The following is an 11,583-nucleotide window of genomic DNA, read 5'->3' as shown; positions in this document are numbered from 1 at the left end:
AATTGAAATCGCGCTGATATCGCACCGATATCACTGATATCTGTATGATAATTGTTGTAACGCATTAGACAGTGGATGAGATAAAATTTGTAACTTCATCCGGCAGCAGAATTATTTTAGGACAAATGCGAAACGTAAACAATACGAGATATCGTTGTTACAACACGACGATTAGAGTGTGATAAGCAAAATCAATCTTTATCCTTGTACATGTATGAGGGATTATTTGTATCTATACACACTGGATAAAGGTTTTTACGAGCGTAACGTATGATTTTTATTTTACACAGGAACGATCATTACGTTCCGGATGTGCCTGATTTTTGCGATCAGCACGAAACATGACTCACTAATTTTTCTCGACAGTCGCAATCGTCGCACTCTCCCACTCATTCTCGCATATTCATTTACATGCACGCACCTTACTGCTATATATATAAGAGCGTTTCTGATAAAATCTACTTCCCTTTAAGACAAGTTTCTCCCGTCGCTTAATCGCGGCGACAAATGGAGTATATTACAAAGGTGAGAAAACGACAAGGGCGCCGGTGTTCGTGTTACTCTACTTGTTAGGAGAAAAGTACCGAGGTTTCTTTTTTTTTTATTGGATAAAAAATAACTTGCGCTAGTTCCGGACAATAATTTACGCCTCTGTTTAATTTTTACGAAGCAAAACTCGCAAGCGAGAAGCAAGTGCAAATTGGAGAAGCGAAAGCAATCAAAACTTTTTAATGAAGTTCTGCCTTCTACCATTCCACCTTTTGTCAAATGTCAGGTTGCCTATCGAGAGACCAGTGCGTACGTTTTAAAAAGACGTCGTTCTCTTCACCATTAGTCCAAAGCTCGACGTTTGGAGGAAAATACGTATGGAATTTAAATGTTTGGCCGGTGTCGCGCCGGAATGATACGCTCGTTTTTTGAACGTCACCCTACGTAAACCGATTATGCTATCGAGTCGTTCCACGTGCGCAACGGGAAGGCAAAATATAACATTGGGGCCGCTTACGCCCCGATCCAACAAACGAAAACATTACACCCATGTCCAATTCAATACTTAATTAGATTTCAACATTTTTCTCTTTAAACTTATATATAGCACATAAAAATTATATAATACTATCTTGATGCCAAAACAGTATTCCATACTTGTACTTTGAAAACAACATAAGTCCAGGAATTAAAACTGTTGAGATACAAATAACAAACACAAACGTTATATCCCTTAATTATAAATGTTACTTTCAAGTGGAATAAGATTTATATATCTTTCTTTTAGTCGTGTATCTGCAAGAATTATGAACTTATGTTATTTTCAAAATAGTCAATTTCACTTGTTATATATAGCGACGAAAATATATACTATTTGATAAAAAAAAAAAAAACAATCACGATAACCAGAAGGAATGATCATCAGGAAAAAAATAACAAATTGTCGGCAACACGTTCGGAGATGATACTAATAAGAGTCTAAGAATTTTGTTTTATATATATATGAACGCGCGCAATCTGCGCTCCTGGTACTTTTCTTGCCACGGCCAGAAGTACTCACACAAACCCACCGTTTCCCTGCCGAGGACTACGAAGGCGAGGACGTTGATGCAGGGTATCATCGCCGAATTCGCTACGCGTGCGGATGCGTGTGCGGATGCGGATGAGACGAAAGAGCTAGGCCGGTGGAGGAAGGCGTAGAGGTCGGCGGCGGTCCTGACGCAGTCGCAGCAGGAGTCGCCGACAGATGATGGCCGAAGAAGGTCGGTCCGGTCGGCGGGTAAGGTGGGGCCGCTGGGTGGTAGTATCCGGGCGGTGGCGGCGGCACTGGCGGCGGCGGGTGGTGTACGTGAGCATGTGGATGTGGATGCGTATGCGAGTGTGGCAATGGGTGCTGATGAGGATGCGCGGCGAAGAGGAAGGCGGGTGCGTACGGCGACGGATGCGGTGGCGTCGTCGGCACGGTAGGGCTGTTTACGTCCAGGCCAGGATTTTGCTTCTTCCATTTGGTTCGCCGATTCTGGAACCAGATTTTCACCTGGGTCTCAGTCAGCTGCAGCTCAAGCGCCAGATTCAGACGTTCACACACGGACAGGTATCTGGTCGTCTTGAACTTGTTCTCTAGCCTGACCAGCTGTTCATATGTGAAGGCTGTCCGCGCTCTTCTGGGTTTGCCACTGGTATTACTATTACTTCCGCCACCTCCACCTCCACCACCGCCACCACCACCGCCGCCACTACCGTTGCCGCCACCGCCGCCGCCGCCGCCACCGCCGCCGCCGCCGCCACCGCCAGTACCGTTTTGTCCGTTTTGACCCTGACAATTTTGTACCTGAACGCTGCTCGACGATGTAGATGACGACGACGAGGATTGTCGTTTCTTGCAGTTCGACGTGGTCGTGTTGGTGCCGCCGCTGGTTGTATTTTCCCGTCCGACGCTGCCAGAATCTTGATCCACGACTCGCATTTCAATCTCCTCGTCCTCTTCTTCTTCCTCGACGTCTTCTTCCATTTCCTCCATGATGGTATCCGGTGTACCTTCCTCATCTTCTTGGCCGCTGCCACAGGCGAATTCGCCTCGCGAGTCGCCGTCTGAAAGTAATAACCACGGGATCATTTTTGTGGTACGTGGATGAGAGATAACTACGAAGGGAGAAGCGATGATACGGGGTCGGTGTCAGATGACGAGGATTGATTATATACGAGGGACAAAATTGCGGCGACAAAAAGACGTCGCGTTTCTCATTGTATGAGGTGATTCTTATAGATTTAACAGAAATTCATTTCACTTACAGATATTTATACGTACAGATATTTCTTTTTTTCTTTAAAGAAATTTAATTTATAAATAAAGATCAATTTCAAAAATTCACGAGAAATATAATTATGAAGAATATATAATAACAAAATAGTAGTATGTTTTCAAATCGAAGACTTCTATTAATAGATATATATACACACACACACATATATATATATATATATATATATTATATATGTAATATGCAGATTGTTATAATTTGTATTGTGTATAGCAAATGTTAGCTTTTAATGACCGATTAATGACTCGTATGCACCTGTGTCGTTTACTGAACAACGTTTAACCGAATTCCTATTTGTGATTGATTGTGAAACGATTCGGCGCGAGGAAGTATTGCTTCTTGCATATCGCGAAAGAACTGCGTTGCGTAGCCGAGACACACACCGGCATTGAGCCTGCGAGAACGGAACGATTTGAGCGCGAATCAGAGAGGAACAGAGAAAAGCGGGAAACAGAGAAAGAGAGAAACGGCCAATCGTTCGCTCAATGAGAGAGGAGATTGGAGATTCAATCAGCACGCAGATGTCCCGGGGACAGATATTCCCTGGCTCTGGTCCGTGGGGGTTGGGGTGCCCCTGGGATGCTGCGAGTGGGGATAGCCCGCCGAACAAAACCAGAGAGACAGAGAGGAAGAGAGGAAGAGAGAAAAAGAGAGTGACATAGAGACGATAGGCGGAAAGTGACGAGGACGGTACGTCGACAGTACGTTGAAGGCAGTAAGAGAGACAAGAGAAAGACGGAGTAAGCGAGAGAGAAAGCGAGAGGAAGACAGTGGGACTTTATCCGAATTGGCGTGGCTCGTGGCCCATAGCCTACAGCCTAGCGCACAGTGCCTGGGGGTTGGAAGTCCGTAGGGGGCGACGGATCGAGAAGGTTTACGCCGTAATGGGATTTGTATCTCGTTAACGCGCGATCGTTCTTGCCCCGTCGTACAGGCCGCCAAGCGGCTACCTTTTCCCATCTCCCTATCTCTCTCCTCGATTCTCTTTGGCCTTCTTCCGTAGACTATACAGTTCTCGTATAACTCGACTGTCTCCACATCGAGATATACCTGGCCGGCGCCGATTGATTGCGTCTAATTGAATTGCGTAATTTATATTGTTTCTCCTTCTTCTCACTTCGACGCTCATCCGCCCGCTTCATCAAGGATTGCGTTCTGTTTTGTCAGCCGGAGCATTTCGCGGTCTTTGATAACGTCAGGTAGGGTCCTTCTTTTCAAAATCTCTCTCTCTTTCATTTCTAATGTCAGTGTACTCTATCTAGTACGATAGAATTTCAATTAAGAAGGTGAGAATAATATAAATGTGTAACGTAACTTGAAATTGTTAAGTTTTTAAATTGAAAAATATGAGCAGATTATCGAAATACATATTCAAAATGGAAATTGATTAATTAATCAACTGTCGTGGCTTTGAATTGCTTTAAATATAATTCGTGTTTAATTATTTTCGCAGAAGTTAGATTTAATAAAAATACTAATATCTTTTATTGCAAAGTGTTGTCTTAAATTAAAGACAGCACTTCGCTCTGTTCCAAAAAACGAAACGTATATTTGTTAGCGTAAATCTGGGAGAATAATGAAACTGTGTTTTCTCAGGAGAAACATTATCTATGTCATTTCGTCGCCTAATATGACAGCTGCGACAACGTGAAATTAATTGAGTTCATCAGAAAATTAACGACTGCAGATAGCGTTTCTGTCATTGCGTTTTTATGGCGGTAGAATCGCCGGCTAGAGGACCATTCATATCATTTAGATCTTCTTCATTAACCACGATCAGGCGGGTTATGTGCGAGCGAAGCGATCGGGGATACATGCCAAGTCCCTAAGGGATACGTTAAGGGTACACAAGGGGGAGTCGATCGTAGCGTGCTGCGACAAAGCAGTAGACACGGGAATACTTATCTCATTTCGGTTTTCCTCATTAAACACAATGACAGTGTTTAACGACAAGTGGCACGATCGGGAAATACGCAATAAACAACATCCCTAACAGTTCCTGTCTTATTATAGCAATGAATCCGCAATATATATATGTTAGCAGATTTCTAATAATGTATAGTTAACACTTGAACGCCTTAACGTAATTTACGCTATGATATTGTGTATAATAATATGAATAATATGAATGTAACAGTATATGATGTTTATCGGATCTATAATAGAATCGATTAAAATTATATCGAAAAACAGAGAAGTTTAATAAACTTTGCGTATATAATATTACACAGGGATTCTTTCATTCGTGATAATGAACGTAGCAGTTGGGAGAAGCGATATATGGATCAGCGATATCTCTTAGGATTTTTCGAAGCGTACGTAAGATAATTATAAATTTCGTTGAAATCTAGCGGAAGATCTCGGATCTCGAATCATGAACGCGGTGCTCTGAGGGGTGACTTTCGTGGATGCTGCGACAACTAGCAGGGGCAAAGTGAGAAAGAGAGAGATAGAGAGAAGTCATTGTGATGCAGAAGAGCCAATTTTCTGGGCGGCTTGGCGCGATGCGGTGCGATACGGCGCGATGCTGCGCGATTATCATAACAACCGGCGATATTATTCCATTCGGCGGATCCGTGTGGCGGGGGTGGAACGGAGATCTCGGTGGCGGCAGTCGAAACGGATTGGCTTGGGTCTAATGCACTTTTAATAGGAAGCGGCGACCATCCTGGTAAGATGGATGAGCCGACAATCGTGTAATCTCGATTTCGACGGCTGCGATCGATCCATCGCGCACGGTTTCCCGCGTGTCCTTTTCTCACCCTCTTTCTTTTTTTCTTCCTTTTTTTCTAGCCTATGCTCCTTCCTCGGTTAACGATAATAAATACTTTTAGCCGTCGTACCGACGGGAGATGCCACGACAGGCTGGACCGTCCATCGAGATGCTGATTTCGCAAGCACCCGGTGTCCCGTACCGGGATAAAGGAACGACGATGACGGGGTTCAAGGACTGGTTAACGCAGATTAGCGGAGCAATTTGTCACGCTCCGACAGGCCGCCGCCGCCGCCGCCGCCCGGTCGCTACCCCTGCCCACCTCCGTCGTTGCTGCTTCTGCCTCGATTCACCCCTTCTTCGGGACACTTCTTCCATCTCTTATCGGCCTGCAGGACCACTTCTCTCGTCTGCCCGCCAGACTCCATTAAATTCGAAAGTCAACTGTGAAATTGGGATTCTCCGCGGCAAACGGTCACCGAACTCGGTCCGATCCACCAACCATTTTTCTTCACGGTTGCAAAGTTAGCGTAAAGAAAGACAAAAAAATTGGTGAGATCGACTTAATTGTTTACATATATCGGTAATACGATGATCTTTCAAATTCTTAAGACAAAACGGTTGATATATTTAGCATAGAATTATTATAAAATATAAATCTGAACGTAAATTAAGATTCTTCATCGATTATAAATACTGCAATTAATACGGCTTTTTTCAAAAATATGAATTCTTTGCAAAATACTTTAGTTCCAATATTAATTATTTTATATCCCACAAAATTTAGAACAATGTTAATGGAATCTTTGGATTACATATATCTTGTAATAGCATTTACTTTTGTAGAATTATTTACCATTATATGTTACTTTAGCACACAAACTGAACGATTTTGCTAAACTATCTATAAACTTAGCCAGATTTGATAATAATTTTATTGGGCCATCAAAATAATTATATTGGAATCTTAAAGCATATTGAGCAATGGTGAACAAAATTTAGTGTGACAGCTTGAGCAACTTATATAAATTATTTTGATAGTTCGACAAAATTATTTATTTTCAAATCTATATTTATAGCTAAATTTTTAGATTCATCAACAAAACTGTTTTATCCGTGCATTATATATTCTCTCATATGTAAATTAGTTTCCATCGCGTTGCGAAACCTGTAGCTTATGTGTATCGCTTCGCAACCATATTAATATTATCGTAAATGACGTTAATGAGACGCTGGAAGAGTTTCATTCTCACGTTTCGAGTGAAATATCCCTACGTTGTCACTTTTGCTGGAATCTTCGTGTATCGTCGTACACGCAAATAGCCCGACAGCTCCCAAAATTGCACGATCGTCGGAGAAGAAGTCCTCCTTCTAGCGTCTAAAGTTAGAACGAGGAAGAAGCAAGAGAGGACCAATGAAGCATCAAGGAGGCTAAAACGCAGTTGCCGGACGTGAAAAATATCGCTTGAGAGATCGCGTGAAATTTTTAAAGACAACAGTGGAGAAAGTATCAATTTTTTTTCTGCAAATAATCGAATGGATAATACTATATAACGTGAGTTCTTATAAAGATTTGTTTTCGAAGTAATTAATTCACAATTATCCCATTTCTATATTATAAAAGTGCTCATATATAAAACATTTCTATTATGCAATGATTATACAAATGTTTGTTTTATTATAAATAACTTTGTCTATTTGTATATTTTTTAACGATTGTATAAAAGATATAAAAAAATACGCGAATTTATTTCATATGAAAAAGTTATATTATATATATTATCGTTTTGCAATTGTATTAGAATATTGTGATTAATATACATGTCTACTTAGAAATAAAAATCAAAGAGATTAAGTTTACTCCGAAAAGATAATTTGAGTTTACCGGCTGACTCTCTCCCTCTTTCTTTCTGTTTCAACCAATTAAATTCTGACTGAAACGCGCCGCTTAAGACACCACGCATTCGGTTATTCTTAGTTCATTTGCTGAGATAGCACACAGTGTGTTTCGACATAGATACGTGTCAGGGGTCTCCGGCCCTAATCAAGAACGTCAATCGGGAGTTCCAGGAAGTGGAAGATAACAAAAGACGAAAGCTCGTTTATTCACCTTCGTGCACGCTGCCGGCGCGCCGATGTCGACGATGCTGCACACGATTATGGACGACACGGCCACCGGTAAACTTGTTCGGATCGAGGATATTCTCGACGGAGAATGCGAGGCACCGCTTGTTGTTGGTCTGCACCGTGCTGGCAGTCGTGGTAATGCTACCTGTCGACGTGCCGGTAGTAGTGCGCGCCACGCCACCGGAAGTACACACCGTCATGACGGCCGAGCCGGTAGCGCCATGCCCGGATATATACACTGGTGTCCCGTGACCGGCGGGCCCGTGGCCACCACTTTGTACACAGGTAAAAGAATGTACGCGGTTGGCGAACGGATGAACAAATTGCTCGGATGCGACACCCCTCGACGAGGGCGCCGTGAGATCCACCGGGCTGCTTGGATTGCTCTCGTCAGCATCCTCCCGGCACACGTCGACTTCGACGTCTCCGTCCTCGTGGTAGCTGCCGTTTCGATGTCCTTCGGGCTGGCTCTCTTCCTCATCCTCTTCTTCCTGCTCCTCGTCATCTTCTTCGTCCACAACAACGTTCCTCCTGCTCGACGTGTTTCGCTCGTCTTCAGCCTCATCCTCTTCCTCCTCATCCTGCTCTTCCTCCTCTTCGTCGTTGGACCTTTTCTCCCTGATGTGCGAATCTGTCTCATGGTACTGATCTTTCTCGACGGCAGTGACGGATCGTAGGATCGGTGGACTCGACGGCGACTGTTGTTGCCGTACGTTATCGTATCTCGCAAATGATTCGCCGGTGCGTACGAGCAATACGGGTCTCCTTTCCTGCTGCGGCAGCGATAGACCGGCACGCATATCGGCTTCCTCTCGTTGCAGGACGACCGGTCCTAAAGGTGACACGGTCCTGCTTTCCTGCATCCTCCACATTACCCGCTAGTAAAAAGACGATCTTCCTTTATCTAGTTTCGCGTCGTTTCATCTTTGCCTCCGAAAATTATAACAGTCACTCGTGGAACCATTTGTAAATTCCTCTGATCAGCAAACTTCACTTTTAGCAAACCAATACCGATCGGTCACGTCAACGCAAATCCATTGTATTTATATACATTATATTCACACTTTTCTTCCTTGAACGTCACTGATCCTGACACGGTCAATCTCGGCACTAGTTTGTTATAATAGAATCGTCGTACAACAGCGAAACAATTAACGAACGCGAGACATTAATTTGATCGAATTAAATAGCACTTTCCGAAGGTAAATGTGATGACGAGTTGTCGCGATACTTGGTGACAGGGTTGGTCAGGTATGTGTCAGGTAAATGGTAGATTTAGGATATCCTTCGCCGCATGGGTGAAGTGCGCGATTAGCAATGTCTTTGGTAGGTCGACGCGGCGCGCGTACCGTGGCAGTTACTCTCGAGAGTCCCGCGTAGAGCCATGGTGGCAGAATTGGTGGTATATCGGCGTATTATTAGCGCCGAGGAGAGAGAGCCGCTGCGCGAAGAGCGAAGAGCGGTGGCACCGTGGCCCGTGGAACGGCCAAGTGGAACGGCGAAAGCGGGGGTTTGTTCCGCCTCGACAGGGCGTGGTTAACCCCGCTCGTACTACTCGAAAAGCTACCGTCAGCCGCCAATGGGCGTGCCGGACGGTATTCCGCTAGGGGTTGCGCGCACACACGTGCTTTAACACGCTCGTAACCGAGAATCGCACCGCGAAGGCCGGCGTGCCTATGTATTGGTCGCGTGCGCATCGTTGCACACACTTACACGTACAACACCCACATCAAAATGGTTAATGTACATGAGCGCATCGCGGCGCTGAATGGACGAGGCACGAACACGCGGACGAGTCGCGTGCAGACGTCTCGCGGTGAGCTTTCGTCAGATACTCGGCTGTGTACACACAGGTACCACTTCTATCATCCCCTCGTTCCCTTCTCGTTCCCTTTTCGCGTCTCTCCGCCCCTTTCCGCGATCGGACTGCTCTCTCTCTCTCTCTCTCTCTCTTTCTAAAGTGGTTTGTCTTTGATTTAACCACCACAGCGACTCCGTCGAGCGGCGCCGATGAAGGAACACCTTTTCCCTCCGTACCCACGCGAGCGACGTCGGGGCATCATTCGTTGCGCTTGGAAAGGAAGGAAGGCAAAACGTGTGGAGGAATTGCGTGCTCGCCGCGTGCATTACGCGTTCGCAAAACGCTCGGTGGGTTTGGCGATGATCATCGGTGTGTTGTCGGCGGTGGGGGCGGCGCATCGCGGCCTCTCTTCAACGGTTGTGTATAGCGATCTCTCTGTGTATAGGGTGGAGAGTATAATCGTGGTACACGGAGCGCAGGTATCTCCCTCTCTTTTCCTCCCCCTCTACCCTCCCCCTCTCTCTCTCTCTCTCTCTCTCTCTCTCTCTCTCTCTCTTTCTCTATCCTTTTACGAACGCGGGGAGCGGGTTGTGGATGGTACTAGCGATCAAATCAGGACCAACACACAACGACCAAACGACCGACGAACGGACGGACTGATGTGAGAGCTTGGTGCCGCTACCGCTCTGCTCTTAACTCGGTGCACGGATATTGTTTACCCGACCATTTAGGTAATTGCTGGCCTACCGCCCTGCGAGCCAATCGAACGTAACCAGCGGATGTGTCTGCAATACCGATCTCCCTCTCTCGCTTCGTCAATTCGCTCTCGTGATCTTCAGCTCTTCTTGTTTCTCTCTAATTTCTTCTCTCTCTCTCTCTCTCTCTCTCTCTCTCTGTGTCTCTTGTCTTTTATCATCGTTTGCTCTGCGGCGTCACTCCGTCGATCACTCGATCATCATTGAATTATCTCGAGACCAATTGTTCGATGAGACTAACACTGTTATTGTCACGGTGATCGATTCTTTCCAGGAAATTGGCGAGATTGGAAAGATACATACGCTTTGCCAAAAGATTGTGGCAGTGGAGCGTTTTGACAGTTTTAATGATTGCCGTTGTATTGTTCCGGTGCTGCATTCGATGATAAATGGTCGACCAATATAATGTAGCGAGCTCTAAGCGTTTCATGCGCGACCGCACTTTGTTCGCGCGACATTGAAAATGCGATTGAGCTTGGAATAGTTTTATAGATGGTACATACGTAGCACACACACACACACACACACACACACACACGTTTGCGAACGCGAATATTTCGTTTTGCAAAATTATGACTATGACAGCGATCACGTTGAATGACAAATTGGATTAAGCGTGCCTCGACTAATTCTCAATTGTACCGTCTCATTATTTGGTTAGCGCTCGAGTGAAGTAACGGCGCGGTAGTTGAGCCGCGCGAGAAGGTATCGTGGTGTTATCATGTTCAGCGAAAACTAATTATCGCGGGTGCCGTAGTTAATGCGATAATAGACCTTTTATTCATCAAGTCTAACCATTTTGTTAACCGCATACATTATATACATATCACAGCTTGTACCGCGCGTACGGGCACTCTAGAAGGGTCGCTGTTCTTTTCATTTATACATTCTCCGAGCATATTTGAAGTATAATATTCTTTTTAAGAAAATTTTGATCGTCCCTTTCTCAGTGCTTTAATATTAAATATTTTTATAAATTATTCTCTAATGATTCCATTAAAGTAAAATTTAAAGAGTCGCTGCTTTTCTCATTTGCGTGCTTGAAGCATTATTCCTCCGAGCGTATTAACTTGTCAAGCTATTCACTGGTGGCTCCGAATTAATGGAAAAATACGCTGCTGAAAAAACCGGAGACAATTTTGGAACACCCTTTGCGTTCTCGACTTCAGAAAAAGGTAGAAATACGCTCTCCTCATTCCATCTTGTCACATAAACGGACGAACGTAATTATTCACCGCACGTCTCTGTCTACAAAAATATCGCTTTCACAACGTCGTCGGTTTTTGAAAACGTCATTCTAAACTTAATGTCAATTATCCGCGGACAAATGAGCGCGGTTTCACTCACGTCACTTAGGGACGATTTAGTCAACGTCGG

The 11,583-nt window shown here is 44.6% G+C and overlaps 1 protein-coding gene across 1 annotated transcript; it reads right to left on the bottom strand.

Moving 5' to 3' along the window:
* Positions 1 to 252: 252 nt before the first annotated feature.
* On the bottom strand, positions 253 to 9,099 carry LOC105153637 (uncharacterized). The gene is made up of 2 exons (XM_087406186.1): positions 7,634 to 9,099; positions 253 to 2,580 (listed from the first exon to the last, which is right to left on the bottom strand). Exons 1-2 carry the CDS (start codon positions 8,520 to 8,522, stop codon positions 1,622 to 1,624), a joined length of 1,848 nt encoding a protein of 615 aa, XP_087262312.1. The 5' UTR covers positions 8,523 to 9,099; the 3' UTR covers positions 253 to 1,621.
* Positions 9,100 to 11,583: the final 2,484 nt, after the last annotated feature.

Source organism: Acromyrmex echinatior, chromosome 5, assembly GCF_024713525.1.
Source record: "Acromyrmex echinatior isolate Ae372 chromosome 5, ASM2471352v2, whole genome shotgun sequence".
In the NCBI taxonomy this organism is placed as follows: domain Eukaryota; kingdom Metazoa; phylum Arthropoda; class Insecta; order Hymenoptera; family Formicidae; genus Acromyrmex; species Acromyrmex echinatior.
Note: the sequence above shows the minus strand (reverse complement) of the source record. Positions and strands in the feature narration are given on the sequence as shown.

Bases quoted from the DNA above. Each gene is read 5' to 3' on its own strand.
- LOC105153637 (XM_087406186.1), bottom strand. From the start codon at position 8,522: ATGTGGAGGATGCAGGAAAGCAGGACCGTGTCACCTTTAGGACCGGTC. The intron at 2,581-7,633 runs GTGAATAAACGA...TATTACTTTCAG, and splicing joins CGCCGGCAGCGTGCACGAAG to ACGGCGACTCGCGAGGCGAA.